The sequence below is a fragment of the Carettochelys insculpta genome, chromosome 2, assembly GCF_033958435.1.
Source record: "Carettochelys insculpta isolate YL-2023 chromosome 2, ASM3395843v1, whole genome shotgun sequence".
Taxonomy (NCBI): Eukaryota; Metazoa; Chordata; order Testudines; family Carettochelyidae; genus Carettochelys; species Carettochelys insculpta.
Window position 1 is genome coordinate 240,324,010 of NC_134138.1, and position 19,387 is coordinate 240,343,396.

The 19,387-nt window shown below is 45.5% G+C and overlaps 1 protein-coding gene across 1 annotated transcript in view; it reads right to left on the reverse strand.

Annotated features, from left to right (window-relative positions):
• CUBN (cubilin) overlaps positions 1 to 1,858 on the reverse strand; it is a 250,358-nt gene extending 248,500 nt beyond the window's left edge. Inside the window, exons 1-4 of the mRNA XM_074985503.1 lie at positions 1,761 to 1,858; positions 843 to 1,100; positions 553 to 682; positions 100 to 192 (exon numbers count right to left, since the gene is read on the reverse strand). Coding sequence (XP_074841604.1) covers positions 100 to 192; positions 553 to 682; positions 843 to 1,100; positions 1,761 to 1,858 — 579 coding nt within the window. The remainder of the gene's footprint in view (positions 1 to 99; positions 193 to 552; positions 683 to 842; positions 1,101 to 1,760) is intronic.
• Positions 1,859 to 19,387: the final 17,529 nt, after the last annotated feature.

A 19,387-nucleotide genomic window follows, 5' to 3' on the forward strand; every position in this document is an offset into this window, starting at 1 on the left:
GATTTGGTGTCTCTAACAGGAAACAGAGAAAGCATGCCAATATTCTGACATGAGGAATTAAAACATCAGGTATAAAATGGGACATGAGATTAGACTTACCTTGGAATTAATCAGAGTGACCTGGCTTGAAACATTCTGAAGGACACCAAAGCTTCTTTTCAGTTCTAGAATCTCATCTGTGTTTTTCCTGATCTAATTTTTTTAAAAAAATGTTAGTGCTGATGTATTGGAACCCGATTTGAAACTGTCATTGTTGTTTCAGTTGCTGAAGAACATTTGATCCTCACAGCATTTTATTATAAAGTTCAGTGAGATAACAGCATTATATAATGTACACAACTGCCTTATTTTTTACATGGTAACATAATTTCTTTATGGTTTGTAATAATTTGTGACCATCTCATAATGAGGAAAATAATGATAATAATAACAAAACTATTGCCATTTCTGAAACAGTTGCTGAGGTAAATTTTGCAAGATGTAAATTTAAATTAAAGTATCAATGTGGAAGCAAACATGTCAACATTTAATAAGAATATATAAGTGTACTACCTGACTAAAAAGCTCTCCAAGGTCATCTTCATTAATTTTTATTTTTCCCTGTGATCCTATTCGAAACTCAATATTTTTGGTGGAACCTGTACGAAACACTAAATTCCCCCTCTCGGAGGTCATGCGAGGCCTGTTGTAGCGAAAAAGAAAATATGACATTTAGATGGCATCTGCCAAATATTTAGTTAAGAAAAGTATTTGCACCAGTCTTTTCCCATTTCTGGTATTTCAAACCCCACCATGTGAACAGATCTATATCTAAGTGACACCAATGACAGTTCAGTACTTACTGTTCATCATAAACGCTCCTTCTCTGCCTCTTTTTTTCATAATGTTTAGAATCACAGCTTAATCCAGAAAGTACTGATAATGCAGCCATAAGCCAAGGGATAGAAGCTGACCAAAGCATTGCTTGCTGCCGACCTCTTGGGGTGAGTGGCAAGTTAGACTGAGAACTCCCTGTGCTGAATGTTAGTTTTGAGAGCTTAACAGGTGCACTTTGCACTTGCAAGATCCTCGGTATACTTCCATCAGTGCCCACTCTGCTTCTTTTTTTTTACTTTTTTTGCCCCAGAGTGGGTAAACCATAGCTAAACTAAAGCACCTAAATTCTGAAAAATATATACATGCCCTAAAAAAGAAATGGATTTTTTTCTTTTTTAAAAACTTTGAATTTTTCTTACTTTTTTTTAAAAGAAGACAGACTAAAGTGATAAAAACAATCTCCCTTGATTTAATCATTTATCTCTTTGACCTTTGCAACAATGAAACACTAAAGAAGTCTATTGAAGTGTGTAGCTGAGTAAGCAAAAGAAACACCACACCACATGTCTCCCTGCAAGTTTCAGGATCCTAGCATCAATAAAAGTCCCAGGTGATTACCTGTACGGCATGTAAAAGTCACCTTGCTCATCAAATGACTACTTAAATAAAAGGAGGCTTTTCCAGCCCTTCCTAAAATAATTAATTGGACAAAAGACAAGAGTGACCTAACAGCAATACACAGAATCACACTGAACATAAGCAACAAAATATGTAGTTAGCCCAAATATGATTGTTTTAAATTGACATGTGACTGATTCAAGAGAAACTAATTTGAAGCTTGCACATGTTGTTGCTTGTGCACTTACCAGGGGCTCCTTGCTTTCTTCAAATTTCTCTCCTCTCTACCCTGCTCCCTGCCCAGCTCCCTAGCTAACTGTCAATACCTCTCTGCTTGCAGAGAGTCCCAGCAGATGTCCCCTTCATGCCAGAGGCACTGGGTTTCCCACATTCCTTCCTCTTCCTCCAGATCAGGAGCCCACATTCACATCCCCATGCCAAAAGCTCTGTGTTCTCCTCCCTTCCACTCTCTGACAGGTGAGAATGGTTCTGGGGTTTCTTGTCCCCTTTCCGCATACTGCTTCCCCCATTTCCCCTCTTCAGGGGGCCACAGGGGCCCTCCTACCCCCATTTTCCTATAGTGTCCCTAGCCTCTGTTTGCCAGAAGTTGGGAATGAGTGACAGAATGGATTACTTGATCATCATTTGCTCTGTTCATTCCCTCAGGGGCACCTGGCACTGGCCACTGTCAGAAGAAAGGACCCTGGGCTAAATGGACCTTTGGTCTGACCCAGTGTGGTCTTTCTTATGTTCTATTCCTCCTATACCCTTGGCCCTCCTCACGCAGTTGACCGTTCTCCCAGCTGCTAGCAGTTCTGTAGGCATTCCCTTTCCCCGCATTCCAGGGCCTCTTATGAGCCCTCCACAATTCTTATTTCTTTTCGGTTGGTTTGCAGCATCACATACAAGGGCCACCCTCTGCTCTCCATTTTCCCCCTTCTGGTTTTCCAATTTTCATCAAAAGCAAAAGGCGTCTGCTCATCAATGACTGGAACATTCCTTGGAATTTTGGAACTGATCATATGCAGTGTTCTAATGTTCTTGCATTACAGTTAGATAGGTAAATACTGCTGCCTTAAGTGTAGGCACTTAACATTTAGGATGATTTATACAGTGCCTAACACTTTTCAACAAAATTTTCTATAGGTCATCCCCCTAACCTTTCCTCACAGTTGAATAAGTAAAGAGAAGTTACTCACCTGTAGTAACGATGGTTCTTCGAGATGTGTCCCCGTGGGTGCTCCACAATAGGTGTCGGGCTCGCCCGGCGCCGCAGATCGGAAATCTTCCAGCAGTTTCTCCTGGATCGCACATGCGCCGGCGCACGCTGTCCCCCTACACACCCCCGGCCTTGTGCACGATCCAGTCCCTGCCAGTTCCTTGACCAACTGCCTCGGATGCTCCTGAAAAACACTAGACAGAGATCCGAAGCGGGGAGGATGGGCGGGTGGTGGAGCACCCATGGGGACACATCTCGAAGAACCATCGTTACTACAGGTGAGTAACTTCTCTTTCTTCTTCGAGTGGTCCCCGTGGGTGCTCCACAATAGGTGACTACCCAGTAGTAACCCAAGTAAGGAGGTGGGTAATCGGTTTATGTGCAGCTTGCCCCCGAGAGGACTGCTGTCGACAGACGGGTATCCTCTTAGAATACCCAAGGCAGGGCATAATGCTTGGTGAAGGTGTCATAGGATGACCAGGTCGCCGCTCTACAGATGTCTGTTAACGCGATGCCCTTGAAGAAGGCTGTTGACGCCACCACCGCCCTGGTGGAGTAAGCCCTGGGCAGGGCCAGCAAAGGAGTCTTTCGAAGTTCGAAGCACATTTTTATACAGGACACAATGTGCTTTGAGATTCTTCGGGAAGAGAGACCTTCTCCTTTTGACCTGGGAGCAAGAGATACTGGAAGCCTGTCCGTTTTCCGGAAGGACTTAGTTCTGTCTGTGTAGAAGGCCAACACCCTCCTCACATCTAGGAGATGCAGGCGTGCCTCCTTGCCGGAGCTGTGAGGCTTCGGGTAAAACGAGGGTAAAACTATTGGCTCGTTAAGATTGGACTCCGAAGAGACTTTTGGAACAAAGGCTGGGTGCAGCCTTAAGGTTACCGCCTCCTTTGAGAATACTGTGCAGGGCGGCGTTGCCATCACTGCCACAAGCTCACTCACCCTGCGGGCTGATGTAGTTGCAAGGAGGAAGGTTGTTTTTATCGTAAGAAGACGTATGGGAACTGTGGTTAATGGGTCAAAAAGGTGGACCCGATAGCATGCTGAGCACCAAGTCCAAATTCCACGATAGTGGAAGCGGTTTCCGGGGGGGGCGGGGGGTACAGGTTTACCAGCCCTTTCAAGAACCTGGTAACGATAGGATGGGCGAATACCGTGGGCCCTTCCTCTGCATGCCGAAAGGCTGGTATAGCAGCGAGGTGGACCTTTAGCGAGGATAGAGAAAGCCCGCCTCTCTTGAGGTCCAATAAGTATTCTAGTATTACGGGTATAGGAACATCAAGGGGAGCTAACTGCTTGGCGGAACACCAGGCTGTGAATCGAGTCCATTTCTGCTTGTAAGTCCTCCTGGTGGAGGTCCTTCGGCTACATTCCAGGACTTGTTGTGCTCCCTCCGTACATGTGCTCTTTAAGGAGCTGAGCCATGGATTAGCCATGCTTGTAGGTGCAGACCCTGAGGGTGCAGGTACACTATGGACCCTTGAGCCCGCGTGAGTAAGTCCGGCGCTACCGGTAGAGGGAGCGGTGGGCGGTCCGACATGCGCAGAAGCAAGGGAAACCATTGCTGCCGATCCCAAGCGGGACTATGAGTATCATGCGAGCTCTCTCCCTTCTGGCTTTGTGCAAGACCTTGCGGATAAGCACTGCAGGGGAAACGCGTAAAGTAGGGAGCCCTTCCATGAAAACATGACCAGGAACCCCCGCCCCGCTCCTGCCCTGGAGCAATACTGGGGACACTCTTTTTTTTTTTTTGTACTGGGTGGCAAACAGATCGATCTGGGGAAAACCCCCATGTACGAAAAATGCGCTGTAGCAGATTGGAGCAGATCTGCCATTCGTGCGTGATTGCGAAGCGCCTGCTCAGCTGATCTGCATTCACGTTGTGAGCGCCCGGCAAGTACGAGGCTTTCAACGTTATGTTATTGGTGATGCACTGATTCCACAATTGGAAGTGCTTCTGCACATAGGGCACGGGATCGTGCTCCTCCTTGTCGATTGATGTAGAAACATAGTGGAGGTATTGTCGGTATTGAATCCCAACTACTTTGCCATGTAGATAATCTCGAAAATGTTTGCAGGCGTTGAACGCTGCTCTGAGCTCCAGTCGTCGTGGTACATGTTGGTACCAATGACATAGGGAAGGGTAGAAGAGATGTTCTGGAGGCCAAATTTAGGTTACTAGGAAAGAGACTGAAATCCAGAACATCTTTGGTGGCATTCTCTGAAATGCTTCCAGTTCCACGTGCAGGGCCAGATAGACAGGCAGAACTTCAGAGTCTCAATGCGTGGATGAGACGATGGTGTAGGGAAGAGGGGTTTAGATTTATTAGGAACTGGGGACACTTTTGGGGTAGGGGGAGCCTATACAGGAAGGATGGGCTCCACCTAAATCAAGGTGGATCCAGACTGCTGGCATTAAACATTAAAAAGGTCATAGAGCAGTTTTTAAACTAAGAGGTGGGGGAAAGCCGATTGGTGCGGGGGAGCACCTGGATCGGACGGAGACTTCTCTTACACGAGGCTCCATAGACAGGGATTCCCTAGAAGTTAGTCAGATAGGGAACGTGGGAAATAATATATGGGCAAGATCAGATGTGAAACAATCGTGCATAAAAAAATCCACCACGTCTGTGAAAGGCGGACATATAAATAGTGGTAGTTTTCTAACATGCTTTTACACTAATGCTAGGAGTCTGTCTAATAAGATGGGTGAACTGGAGTACCTCATATCAAAGGAGGAAGTTGACATAATAGGCATCTCAGAAACATGGTGGAATGAGGACAATCAGTGGGACACTATCATACCGGGATATAAATTATATCGGAAAGACAGAACAGGTCGTGCGGGTGGCGGAGTGGTACTATATGTGAAGGATAATATAGAATCAAATGAAGTATAAATCCTAAAGGAATCAAAATGTTCCATAGAATCATTATGGATAACAATTCATTCCTCTAATATGAATATGGCATTAGGAATATATTACTGACCACCTAACCAGGACAGTGATAGTGATGCTGAAATGTTAAGGGAGATTAGAGAGGCTATCAAAATAAAAAACACAGTAATAATAGGAGATTTCAATTATCCCCATATTGATTGGGTGCATGTCACCTCAGGACGGGATTCAGAGATTAAATTTCTTGATGCCTTAAATGACTGCTTCTTGGAGCAGCTAGTACAGGAACCCACAAGGGGAGAGTCGATTCTCGATCTAGTCTTGACTGGAACGCAGGATCTGGTCCAAGAGGTAACTGTTACTGGACCGCTTGGAAATAGTGACCACAATATAATAACTTTTAATATTCCTGTGTTGGGAAGAACACCGCAGCGGTCAAACACTCTGGCATTTAATTTCAAAAAGGGGAATTACACTAAAATGAGGAAGCTAGTTAAACAGAAACTAAAAGGTAGAGTAATTAAACTAAAATCCCTGGAAGCTGCATGGAAACTGTTTAAAGACACCATACTAGAGGCCCAACTTAAATGTATACCCCAAATAAAAAAACACAGTAAGAGACCTAACAAAGAACCACCATGGCTAAACAGCCATGTTAAAAAGGCAGTGAGAGAGAAAAGGGCAGCTTTTAAAAAGTGGAAGTCAAATCCTAGTGAGGAAAATAGAAAGGAACATAAACACTCCCAAATTAACTGTCATAATGTAGTAAGAAAAGCCAAAAAAGAGTTTGAGGAACAGCTAGCCAAAAATTCAAAAAACAATAGTAAAATGTTTTTTAAATACATTAGAAGCAGGAAGCCTGCTAAAAAAGCAGTGGGGCCCTTGGATGATAAAGATATAAAAGGAGCGATCAAGGAAGACAGTGCCATTGCGGAGCGATTAAATGATTTCTTTGCTTCAGTCTTCACGGCTGAAGATGTTACAGAGGTTCCTAAATCTGAGCCAGCCTTTTTAGGCGACAAATCTGAGGAACTCACTCAGATTGAAGTGACATTAGAGGAGGTTTTGGAATTAATTGATAAGCTGAATAGTAACAAGTCTCCAGGACCAGATGGCATTCACCCAAGGGTTCTGAAAGAACTCAAATGTGAAATTGCGGAGTTATTAACAGTGGTTTGTAACCTATCCTTTAAATCCACTTTGGTACCAAATGACTGGAAGACGGCCAATATAACACCAATATTTAAAAAAGGCTCTAGAGGAGATCCTGGCAATTATAGACCGATAAGTTTAACATCAGTACCAGGTAAATTAGTAGAAACACTAGTAAAGAGTAAAATTGCAAGGCACATAGAAGAGCACGAATTGTTGGGCAAAAGTCAGCATGGTTTCTGCAGAGGGAAGTCGTGTCTGTCTAATCTATTAGAATTCTTTGAAGGGGTTAATAAACATGCGGACAAGGGGCACCCAGTGGACATAATATACCTAGATTTCCAGAAAGCCTTTGACACGGTCCCACACCAAAGGCTTTTATGTAAATTAGGTGGTCATGGGATAGGAGGAAAGGTCCTTTCATGGATCGGGAATTGGTTAAAAGACAGAAAACAAAGGGTTGGAATAAATGGTAAATTTTCACAATGGAGGGGGGTAACTAGTGGTGTTCCCCAGGGCTCAGTCCTGGGACCGATCCTGTTCAACTTGTTCATCAATGATCTAGAAAATGAGGTAAGCAGTGAGGTGGCAAAGTTTGCAGATGACACCAAGTTGTTCAGGACAGTCAAAAGCAAAAGGGATTGTGAAGAACTACAAAAAGATCTCAGCAAACTGAGTGATTGGGCAGCAAAATGGCAAATGAAATTTAATGTGGGTAAGTGTAAGGTAATGCATGTTGGAAAAAATAACCCAAATTACACGTACTACATGATGGGGTCAAATTTAGCTACGACAGATCAAGAAAGGGATCTTGGAGTTATAGTGGATAGTTCTCTGAAGACATCCACGCAGTGTGCAGCGGCAGTTAGTAAGGCAAATAGGATGTTAGGAATTATTAAAAAAGGGATCGATAATAAGACAAAAGATATCATACTTCCCCTATATAAAACTATGGTACGCCCACATCTCGAGTACTGCGTGCAGATGTGGTCTCCTCACCTCAAAAAAGATATATTGGCATTAGAAAAGGTTCAGAAAAGGGCGACTAAGATGATTAGGGGCTTGGAAAGGGTCCCATATGGGGAGAGGCTAGAGAGACTGGGACTTTTCAGTTTGGAAAAGAGGCGATTGAGGGGCGATATGATAGAGGTATATAAAATCATGAATGGTGTGGAGAAAGTGAATATAGAAAAATTATTTACCTTTTCCCATAATACAAGAACTAGGGGACACCAAATGAAATTGATGGGTAGTAGGTTCAAAACTAATAAAAGGAAATTTTTCTTCACACAGCGCACAGTCAACCTGTGGAACTCCTTGCCCGAGGAGGCTGTGAAGGCCAGGACTCTATTAGGGTTTAAAAAAGAGCTTGATAAATTTTTGCAGGTCAGGTCCATAAATGGCTATTAGCCAGGGATAAAGTATGGTGCCCTAGCCTTCAGAACAAGGGCAGGAGATGGATGGCAGGAGATAAATCACTTGTCTTCTGTTCTCCTTCTCTGGGGCACCTGGCATTGGCCACCGTCGGCAGATGGGATGCTGGGCTTGATGGACCTTTGGTCTGACCCAGTATGGCCATTCTTATGTTCTTATGTTCTTATGTTCTTATGGATATGTGCAGTGTCTGTTCTGCAGGGGACCATAACCCTTGCATTACCTTGTCGCCGATGTGCGCTCCCCATCCCATGTGGGAGGCGTCGGTAGTAAGAAAAATAGAAATTTGTGGTTGGTGAAAAGGCACCCCCACTAGCAGATTCTCGGGGTTTTCCCACCACGCCAGAGATCTGCGCACCTCTGTTGTGGGCGACACCACCCTGTGGACAGTGTGGGATGCCGGTTTGTAAACACTCGCCAGCCAATGCTACAGGGTTGACATGTGCAACCTGGCATTCCGTACCACAAACGTCGCTGCCGCCATGTGGCCCAGCAGCCGTAGGCACGTTAAGACCGGCACCGTGGGGCTGTATATAATGACTTGCACCAGCGAACTGATTGCGCGGAAGCGGGAGTCGGGTAGGTACACCCTTGCTGTGATAGAGTTTATGCGTGCCCCTATGAACTCTGTATGTTGTGTGGGTTCGGACTTTGACTTTGCGAGGTTGATGACTAGGCCCAGCAAAGAAATGTGTCTGCTGTGATGCGTATCATGCGTGAGACCTCTGCCTTTGAGGTCCCTTTTAGCAAGCAGTCGCCCAGATATGGGAAAAATAAACACCCCCTGTCTGTGCAGGTAGGCTGACACCACTGCCAGGGTTTTGGTAAGACTCTGGGGGCCGAGGAGAGGCCAAACGGAAGAACCCTGTGCTGGAAGCGCTCCTGGCCGACCGTGAAGCGGAGGAAGCGTCTGTGTGCCGGGTGGATTGTTATATGAAAGTAAGCATCTCGTAAGTCGAGTGCTGCAACCCAGTCTCCATCGTCCAGTGCCGTGACTATCAAGGCAACTGTGACCATCCGAAACTGTTGCTTGCGCAAGTAACGGTTGAGGCCCCGAAGATCTAAGATGGGCCTCCGGTGTCCTGTTTTCTTCCCTGGTAGGAAGTAGCATGAATAAAAACCTTCCCCTGGAATTATTCCGGCACTCTTTCCACTGCCCGTATGAACATAAGGTGAGTCACCTTCTGCTTGAGCCTCACCTCATGGCAGCGTCCCTGAGGTGAGGCCTGGTGGGAGGCTTCGTCGGTGGAAGCAACTGGGAGGGGATCGCATAACCCGTGGCTATGATCTCCAGCACCCATATGTCTGTGGTGATCTTTTGCCATTGGGAGTGGAACGGTCTGAGGCAATGATGGAACATGAGATGGGAGTGGCATTGAGCGAGGGTATTGATAGTGCAGCTCCCAACATACCCATCAAACTTGTTGCCTTTGGGCCTGACCCGAGGGCATATGGCTTTGTTGAGAATGTCGCCTAGGAGTTCTGTACTGTTGCCGCTATTGATAGCGCCCTTGGCCGTAGCCCCGTTGATATTGAGCACGCTGTGGTTGTAAGCGTAGCGTCTTTGCTGAGTATAAAATTTTTCCTTCCTGTATGGGGGAGTATAAATGCCCAAGGTTCTAAGTGTAGCTCTCGAGTCCGTACTAGAGTGAGGGACCAAGTCGGTTGAGTCTGCAAACAGCTCTTGTGTATCAAAGGGAAGGTCCACGATCTTTGCCTGTAGTTCCCTCGAGATACCCGACGTCTGGGGCCAGGATTCTCTATGCATGACCACTGCTGTAGCCGTTGAACGTGCCACTGTGTCCGCCACGTCCAGGGCAATCTGGACTCCCGTCCGCGATGCTGCGTAGCCCTCTTGAACAATCGCCTTTAACACCGGCTTTTTATCTTCCGGAAGTGGCTCCATGAGGGGAGTAAGCCTGGAGTAATTATCAAAATTATGGTTTGCTAGGTGTGCCCATAATCTGCCATTCTCAATAGCAGGATAGGAGAGGAATATACCTTCCTGCCAAACAGCTCTAGCTTCTTAGCATCTTTGTCCGATCCCTCGATTTGTACTGAGAAGCCTTTGACCTCTGCTGGGACGACCCGACCACCAAAGAATTTGGTGGTGGGTGACTGAAGAGGAACTTCATGCCCTTTGCTGGGACGAAGTATTTCTTATCCACTCTCTTGTTCATAGGCGGAACAGAGGCCAGAGTCTGCCATATAGTAATGGCTGACTCCAGAATGGCTTCATCCAGTGGAATAGCAATTTTGGATGAAGCCGGGGGTCTCAAATTTTTCAGGAGTTTGTGATGTTTCTCCTGCACCTCTGCCGTTTGAATGTCTTGCGTGAAAGCCACCCTTTAAAACAGCTCCTGAAACTGTTTAAGGTCATCCGGGGGAGAGACATCCCCGGGGGCCATGGCCTCATCTGGGGAGGAGGAGGAGGAACCACTAAGTTAAACCTCCCTCGAACCCTCGGGTTCCTGCGGTCGATGATACACTTGCTCGCTGAAGGATTGTGAAGGAAAGTCTTGGGGTTCTAAAATTAACTCCCCTTGAGACAACTGTGTTTCCGTCCCCGATCGGGAGTGCCCACGGGGGTATTGAGCGGCCGGGGGGGGACCTGCCCCTGGGTGTAGGCCTGTGGTTTGTCTGTGTCCAGCATGATAAGGACGACCATGGCAGCATGTGCAAGGGTCCGGGGATGGAGACCTGGACCACTCACGAGGTGTGTACCCCCGATGTCTGGGAGAGGGAGACCTCCGCGACAATACAGATAGAGGTGAAACTGGCTTGTGATAATACTCCAGGGGACACAAGCCCAGAAATGGTGAAGGTGGCCCAAGCTATGGTGACATGGGTTGGAGGAACGGAGAAGGAGGTTTTTTTTTTTTCTTTTTTCTGGATGGGCCGGTGGAGACACAGGCCTTCGGTGCGGCGTGTGTATCACAGGGGGAGGGCTTGGTGCTAACAGCAGCGCAGCCCTGTCCAGAGATGGACTGCGGTGCCTGGTTTTTGATGTTGCCTTGCTCCTCCGGTGCCGGGGATCTCGGCCCCGCTGTCAGCGCCGCGCTCAGCACCGTCAGCTGCGGTGCCGCGCGGGTATCCCCCTCCGGTGGCTGCAGGCTCTGTGCCTGGCGCCCCTGCACCGCTGGTGCCGCGGGGGTCTGTGCCGCCTGTGGCGGTGCCGCCAGTTCCGGCGCTTGCCTGGCTGATGCTCTAGGTGCCGCGCGTGCTGGCTGTTGTATAACTGGAGGCTCAGCCTCTGCCTGGTCGCTGCCGCACTGCCGCTTGCCTGAGTATGCGGCTGGTGGCTGTGTGCTCCGCTCGTCCTGATCGCTGCAAATGCACGGCAAGGATCGAGCCAGGGAGAGTTTCCTCCATTTCTGCACTGAGGGGGTCAGAGGAAAACTGCCCCCCTCTTATGCAACCCAGCAGGCCATTCTGGGTGAGGCTTCTCCAGCAAGGTAGCCTGGAATTCCCCCAGGCATCGGATGCCTTCGCTATGCCCCACGGAGGCCAGCATAGCTTCATGGCATGACTCCCGCTTTGTAAAACCTGAAGAGGCCATTGCGGTGAGTCCTTTATTGTTAATAGGGTACTTAGCACTTAATCCGTGCCTTTCCACCCCAAATAGTGATCACCGGCCTGCGGCAGCGGGCAGCCTAAATGGCCTTCACGTCCGCTCTTCTCTTCTCCGCTCCTCTCTTTTTCCTTTTTTTGCTGATATTCTCTTTGTCTTTGCTTTCTCTCCTTTTTTTTTTTTTTAATAACTGAAAACGACAAATTACACATGGAAAAAAACCGCTAAGTAATCTGACTCTGGCCTTAGCCTGAGTGGATTCCGTCTGCAGCCGATGGCGGTTGAGAAGGAACTGGCGGGGACCGGATCGTGCACGCGGCCGGGGGCGCGCAGGGGGGCGGTGCACGCCGGCACATGCACGATCCAGGAGAAACTGCTGGAAGATTTCTGATCTGCGGCGCTGGGCGAGCCCGACACCTATTGTGGAGCACCCACAGGGACCACTCGAAGAAGAACTATTAGCTCTATTATCTGTTGCTTATGTGCCTATAAATGTTAATTTAAAAAAAATAGTATAAAATCAACAGGGTACAAACTACAGATCCAAAAGCATTTGGATTACTCCAGTGGTTTTAACCAAGGATGACTTTCTTTTAATTTTTTTTTTAAATAATTGGAGATATGCATCTCCTAGAACTGAAAGGGACCTTGGGAGGTCATCTAGCCCACTCCCCTGCTCTCTCAGCAGGACCAAGCACCATCCCTGATATCTATTTGCCCCAGTCAGCCTCCTCAAGGGTGGAGCTCACAACCCTGAGTTTAGAAGGCCAATGCTCAAACCACTGAGCCATCCCTTCCCCCTTGTACTACATGTACTGCATGAAAATCAACCAATATATTGCAAGGGCAGTTCCACACTCAGAAGTGACTATAAAAATGGCATCGGGGATGGGTCACGTTCATTTTCTCCTGCAGAGCAAATAAGCCCAGTTTTACAAGTATAGATGCATGCGAAGGGAAGGATGGAGAGATGGGAAGGCAAGCCCCAACTTGTATCAATTGACATTCACCTCAAAGAAGCTGTGGCAGAGAACATCAACTAAAGATATGCCCCATGATTTTTTTTTAATTTTATGCTCCCTTTTGCACACCCTGGAATGATACTTAGTGACTACATATTGAAAATGGCCACCTGATCATCTATGCCAATCCTCTGCATGGAGAAGTATTTTCCTCTCTGATGAAGCTTGAAGATTTTAGCTAGTCTCCACATTTACCTCTATCAGAGAGGTAGTCATGTCAGTCTGTATCTTCAAAAACAACAAGAAGTCCTGTGGCACCTTATAGACCAACAGATATTTTGGAACATAAGCTTTTATGGGCAAAGACCCGCTTCATCAGATACATGAGTGGGGGTGTGTTTCAGAGGAGGAAACCTCTAGTACCTCTAGTGCATGTGCCTCATGTCTGCTGAATTTGGAAAATTATAAACAAGGACATTTGGGAAAGGAAAAATAGGTCCCACACCTCTTAATGTTATTAAAGTAAATTGGATTAGAAGACACTTTTTGGAGGGATCAAGTGGAAAAACAGTAAATATCTGGCTAAAGAATAGGGACTGTTCATTATAAATAGAGACAAGTTGGCATCTCTAGTTCCCCGCTATGCAGATCATTCCATTACCTCATTGACATCATAGTTGAGAAAATATTTCTAAAGAGAAGGCTGTTCCAGGACTTGGCAATGAGGCTTGGAGCATTTTGTCTCTGGGCTTCTGTTGAAAATCTGAAAGTTTCCACCATCTTATGATTCTACTGTGGCTTACATGAAATGAAATGGTGGGCTCCATCGACTTATGGATTTGTGGCCCCTGCACAAACCTGCCCTCACAGCTGGCACTTGTATGGACTCAGACATATGTCAAAGATTCAATTTAGATTAAGACAGTTACCCAATCATCTTGAAAGATGACCCATCCAGGTCAGAATGGAAGCACAGAAGGTGAGTGGGTAATGCTGTACTTATTCAGTGAGCAAATGCGTGATTTTTCTTCATAAAGCTGTCAGTCTGGGGCCTTTTCCTGACTCTAAGGCAGTTAATTTTTAATGAAAAGATATATATACCTCTACCATTTCACCCATTTTCCCCTTCTTCAAACCTTTATTTGTTGTTTTGCAGGTTAACATCTGGTGGAAACGTTCTTAGTCTCCTTGATGTTGCCTCCCAAATATTTGCAAATAGTTACAGCTCTGCTCTGTTGACTTCTTCTCCAAGCAGTACTTAGGTCAAAGGTCTAGAGAATGTGACCTATGAAAAAAGGTTGAAAGAATTAGGCTTGGTTAGTTTGGAAAAGAGAAGACTGAGGGGAGACATGATAGCAGTTTTTAGGTATCTAAAAGGGAGTCATAAGGAGGAAGGAGAAAACTTGTTCTTCTTGGCCTCTGAGGATAGAACAAGAGGCAACAGGCTTAAACTGCAGCAAGGGAGGTTTAGGTTGGACATTAGGAAAAAGTTCCTAACTGTCAGGGTGGTCAAACAGTGGAATAAATTGCCAAGGGAGGTTGTGGAATCTCCATCGCTGGAGATATTTAAGAACGGGTTAGATAGATGTCTATCAGGGATGGTTTAGAAAGTACTTGGTCCTGCCATTGGGGCAGGGGGCTGGACTCGATGGCCTCTCGAGGTCCCTTCCAGTCCTAGTGTTCTATGAGTCTATGATTCTATTTCCTTTAACCTCTCAAAAAGGGCCAGGCCTTCTAATCTTTTTATCTGCTCTGTCATGGATTCTCTCCAGCAATCTCCTTTTTACAACATGGTGCTGAAACTATATTTCAATATTTTTAAATGGCCATACCAACATCATATGGAGAGGTAGTATTAATATGATAGAACCACATACATCACTCTTTTCTGTTATTTATACAACACACTCTGGGATCCTTACACCTGTTGGTCTCAACTTTTTCATGCTGTGGCCTCATGCTACAAAAGAAGAATGCTTCTAGACCCCTCTCCTGAGCCATAGCCATTAAGAGAGGAAGATGGTCATGCTCCTAAGGTTGAGAACACATCATTTAGTTTGAAACTACCAGCAAACCTGTAATGCACCCTGTACAAAATATGGGTGGAACAGATGAGCTTTGTTTGTGGAACAGAAGAGCTTTGCCTTCTATTGGTTCCCCTGCTTCTCTGTCACCCAGAAGAGGTCCATGACCATCTCCTTCCTTACATTTAGATGTCTCTTTAGATGGGCTGGGGCCATTAAGGTGGCTGGATTGCTCCCCACTTCTAACTACTCTTTATGCGTCTCTGTTGCTACTCAGGATGCTGTGATCCCTCAACTGCTTAAAAATGAATTCTGATATCACAGGTTCTAGAACTTTATCAGAGAAATTAAAGTAATGGGTCAAGAATTCCTGGTTGTTACTTTAGAGAGATCTTCACTTTCTTTTGGTGAACAGGCTGTTACATAAGTAAGTGATTTCGGGTGCATTATACTGTTTGAAAATGGATCAGCTCCTAGGCACGAGAAAACTTTAAAGATGTGTTTGCTATAAGCTATGTGAAGTTGATGTAATGGTTCAGTACTGCTACAGCTGCCAAGTTGCACTTTGGGAGTGACAGCACCATGAAAGTCTATGAAAATATTTCCCTCGTCTTAAATGGGGTTGGACCAGGCTCTTTATGATAATTTAACCTGTAACAGCAGGAAAACACGTCTCATTCAGCTGCATTATTACTATTCAGTAAGGAACTATATTACGTCCTCCACACATTTTGTTTGTATTACAAGGAGCCATTGATGTAGTACTGGGAAAAGATGTCTCACTGCACAAGATGCAATGAATAGTATGCTCCTGCATGTTATTTGTTTTTTACATTATTCAGTAAGATAATGGTTACGTTTCAAAGTTTGCTGTCCCTTTGATCCCTCATTCGGGCTCTGTGGGCACCCTTCCAAGTAAGGCCTTGTGCTTTTACTTCTCTCAGGTCGGATTCCTGCCATTTACATCTGCTTTCCAGGCTATTGCAGCACTTCAATTGCCTTCATTCTGCCAGTCAGGCTCCGTCTGCTGCCTTCAGGTGCCCTTTGGAGCTATGACTGCTAGGTAAGATAGAGAATCAGAACAGCTTCTTCTAAAAGAGTATTTATTAATCCACAGAGACATAAGAGAGAAAAGCGTAAGAACAACAGAAGACTTACATGCAATGCCATCTTGGGCTTGGTCTGCGCTAGGTAAACAGGCAAGCCCATTGCAGATACACAGTTCTAGCTATGGCAATTGCATAGCTACAATCGGCTTATCTGCCATTGATTTACCTGGCCGTACTCACTGAGGAAGGTTGATGGGAGGAGCATGGCGTCAACTGCCAACCTCTGATAAGTCAGTTTCACGCGTCTCTACCACACGCACAAACTCAAACCCCAGAAGATCGACTCTCAGCAGGTCGATCTTCCATGTAATGAAACCGTGGTCTTACACAAGACTTAGCAGACAATCCCATTCTAAGTCTGGGGAGGTGTGGTGGAAAAGTCAGCACATCTCCAACCTCAGTGACTCTGTCTCCCTTTAGCTTCAATACCAGCCTTTTTAAAACTGGAGAGGTTCTCACTGTCCATGTACTGCCCCCACTCGCTTCTTTACCAATCATCTTGTGGACATGCCAGGGCAGAGGTAGACTATCAAAGAGAACTGTCCAGTCCTTGTCTTGTAACTGTTCACACGTGGCTGGCTATCTGAAGTTGCTTTATTCCCTTTCCTGAGACATGCACATAAGTCTGTTACACCATGACAGACACCGCCATGACCATACAGTAAATAGGAGTGCATATATTTATCAAAATAATGCAAATATTTTAGACTGCTGTAGTTTCACAATTTGCTGTTTAGTTACTCCATGCTCTCTGGGCATGTCAGTTACCTATTCAAACTAGATATTAAGTAGGGAAACAGTATGTGATCGTGTCCCCTCCTTTTTAAATGAAAACATTAGCACTACTAAATCCATGTTTGCGAAGGGAAATATTATGGCAGCATTTGGTGCAGGAACTGCAAATGCATTTTAAGCTTTATTCCTATCCATTTGTATTCCACTATTATTTTCCCTATGTTCCCTTGTCTGCGCAGTTTTACTTCATAAATGGCTTGTGTGAGTGCCCAGTAGTACAAGATGCGCCTTCCCAAATGCAGAAAATGGAATCTTTATTGGTTTAAGCATATTTTTCAAGATGCTGCACAAAACCCACAAAGCACTTAAGCGGTTTTAAGTATCTGTGAAGCAAGATATATTAGACTTCCAATGGCTTTTGTCTTTAAACAGGTTTACAAAGGAAATGGAAGTGGATCTAATATTTATAAAGGTGGCCAACTGACCTAAATGTGTAACAGCAGATTTCACATCTAGCAATATTGTGAACTATAGAAACTCAGAGGCTGAAAAAGGGATGAATAGCTGATCTTTGATATATTGCAACATCCTATGATGTGTTTATGTTTTAGTCATGTGTTGCTGTCACTGAAACTACAGGACTTGATATGACACCAATCCCACCCCACATCCAACTATTTCTGAATTTTGGGAAAGTCCAGATTCTCTTTAGAGAACATAAAGGTTTTAAATATGTGCTAGTAGTGCCTTAGATAATTATTTTCTTTTCTTACTTAACTTTCTGATGAGCATAGGGAATTCCTTCCAGCCTAAGTTGACCATATCTCCCCCACGCAAATATGGGACAAGAGGAATGATGCCATCCAAGCCAAAACGGGACACAGGGTCACCTTAACTGGGTGTCAGGAGGTGGGGCTGCCATTTGGGGGCTGCCATCCAGCTAATTGAAGCGGCTGGCTTCCACCAGTGGGGGGGGGGGGCACCACGCTGCCGCTCCAGCTCCAACAGCCAGGGGAACCTGAGGGGCAGGGGCAGCTGCCCAGTTTCCCCAGCTGAGGGAAGCTGGGGGGGCAGCCACACTGCTGTGTGGGTCCAACTCCAACTCCCCCAGCTAAGGGAAGCTGGGGGACAGCCATGCTGCTGTGGGGGGAGCCAGGCAAAGCTGGGGGGCAGCCACACCACGGTAGGGGAGCCGGGGGCCAGTGGCGCAGTCTGGTTCCTGGCTTCGCCAGTCAGGGGAAGTAGGCGGCAGCCTCCTGAAAATATGGTGCAATTAGTCCCTTTGACTAAATAAATTCAGGGCACCATTCTGGCATCCCAAATACAGGACTGTCCCACTGAAACCAGGCCAGATGGTCACCCTATTCCAGCCTGTGGCTAGTATCAATTAGGTGCGAATGTTTCCGCTGTTATCAGCCCTCTTCATGCCAAGTGCTGCGAGCAGGGGGCCTTCCTCTTGCTCACAGCTTCATATTAGCAAAGTCTTGACTACTTTCACCTAGACCTCAGCTCTTACATCAGGGCTGTGATACAAAGGCTTATGTTTCAGGGTCTCATCATACTACATACACCATCCCTTGGGAGGCAATAGAATTTCACAGGTACAGAAGAACATCATATGGAGATAATGGGGTTGCAAAGTACTAGCCAATCTATGGGCTTCATCTAGCCGGTAGGCCATTTATTACTGGGGATGCTGCACTAGAAAGGAAAACCACTACTGTTGACTGAGTTATTACACCAGTGCAGCTCATTGGAGCTCAGTTAATAATGTGCTAAATGAAACACTCCAGTACACTCAGTCTAGCTGCATTGGCTCTACAGGTCTAACAGGAATAAAACAGTAAAAATACGTCTTTGACATTGAAGGCTATGTCCACACTAGAACGTTTTGTAGACAAAACTGGGATTTTGTAGACAAAACTCCCAGAGCATCTACACAGAAAATGCATTTTGTCGACAGAAACTGACAACAAAAAAGCTGTGTAGATGCTCTGGGGTGCCCTTTTGTCAACAGAGCAGATCAAAAGATTGATCTGTTTTTATGTGTAGACACGATCTGTCAACAGAAGTCTTGCCAAAACATCTCTTCTGATAGTAAGCTCTGTAGACAGATGCTTCTAATGGAGATGTAGCTAAAGTCTTTGTATTCAAATTAATGTTTATTAAAAGAACCAGTCCATTGGGTAAAGAGCTGCCATTTTTGCCTAATCATTGCTCAGTGTAAAACTACATTTTCAAGATTACTTTTATGAGGAGCAGATTTTGTCACCATGCAACAATTCTGAGTTCATTAAACAAGAGTTGCATTGTGTATACAAATGTATGAATAGCTCACAAACTATTTTAACTCTGAAATGACAAAAATTTTCTTTCTGAATTTCTTAATCAAATTTCACTTTAATTCCTTGGTACTTTTCAGCTATACGTTGCCATTTGACTCGTTAACTGTCACTCTCAGAGGTAAACTAGTACTATTTTACTAAATGCATTCTTGCCCTGCCCAAACTTTGCAGCATGAACAGCAACTATAGCAGCTTACTAAAAGCCATTCCACTTTGTATTATTAAATTGTGCAATTTAAAAAAGAAAAATGGATACTCCCTTTTGCATTGGCTTATGAAACCATTCCCTGCTGTCAGAAGCCCTGGGAAAGGTTTAATTACACTCTTAGCAGGTGCCAAATTGTTGAATGGCACAATGAAAACCTGTTAGAGATCTTGAGTGCCATTTGGATGCCAGCCATCAATGCTGTCTGCCTCACTGTGGCTTGTTGTGCCCTTCACAAGTTTTGTGAAACCAGAGGTGAGTCATTTCCTCCCTAAATGCATTGACAGCAAGGTG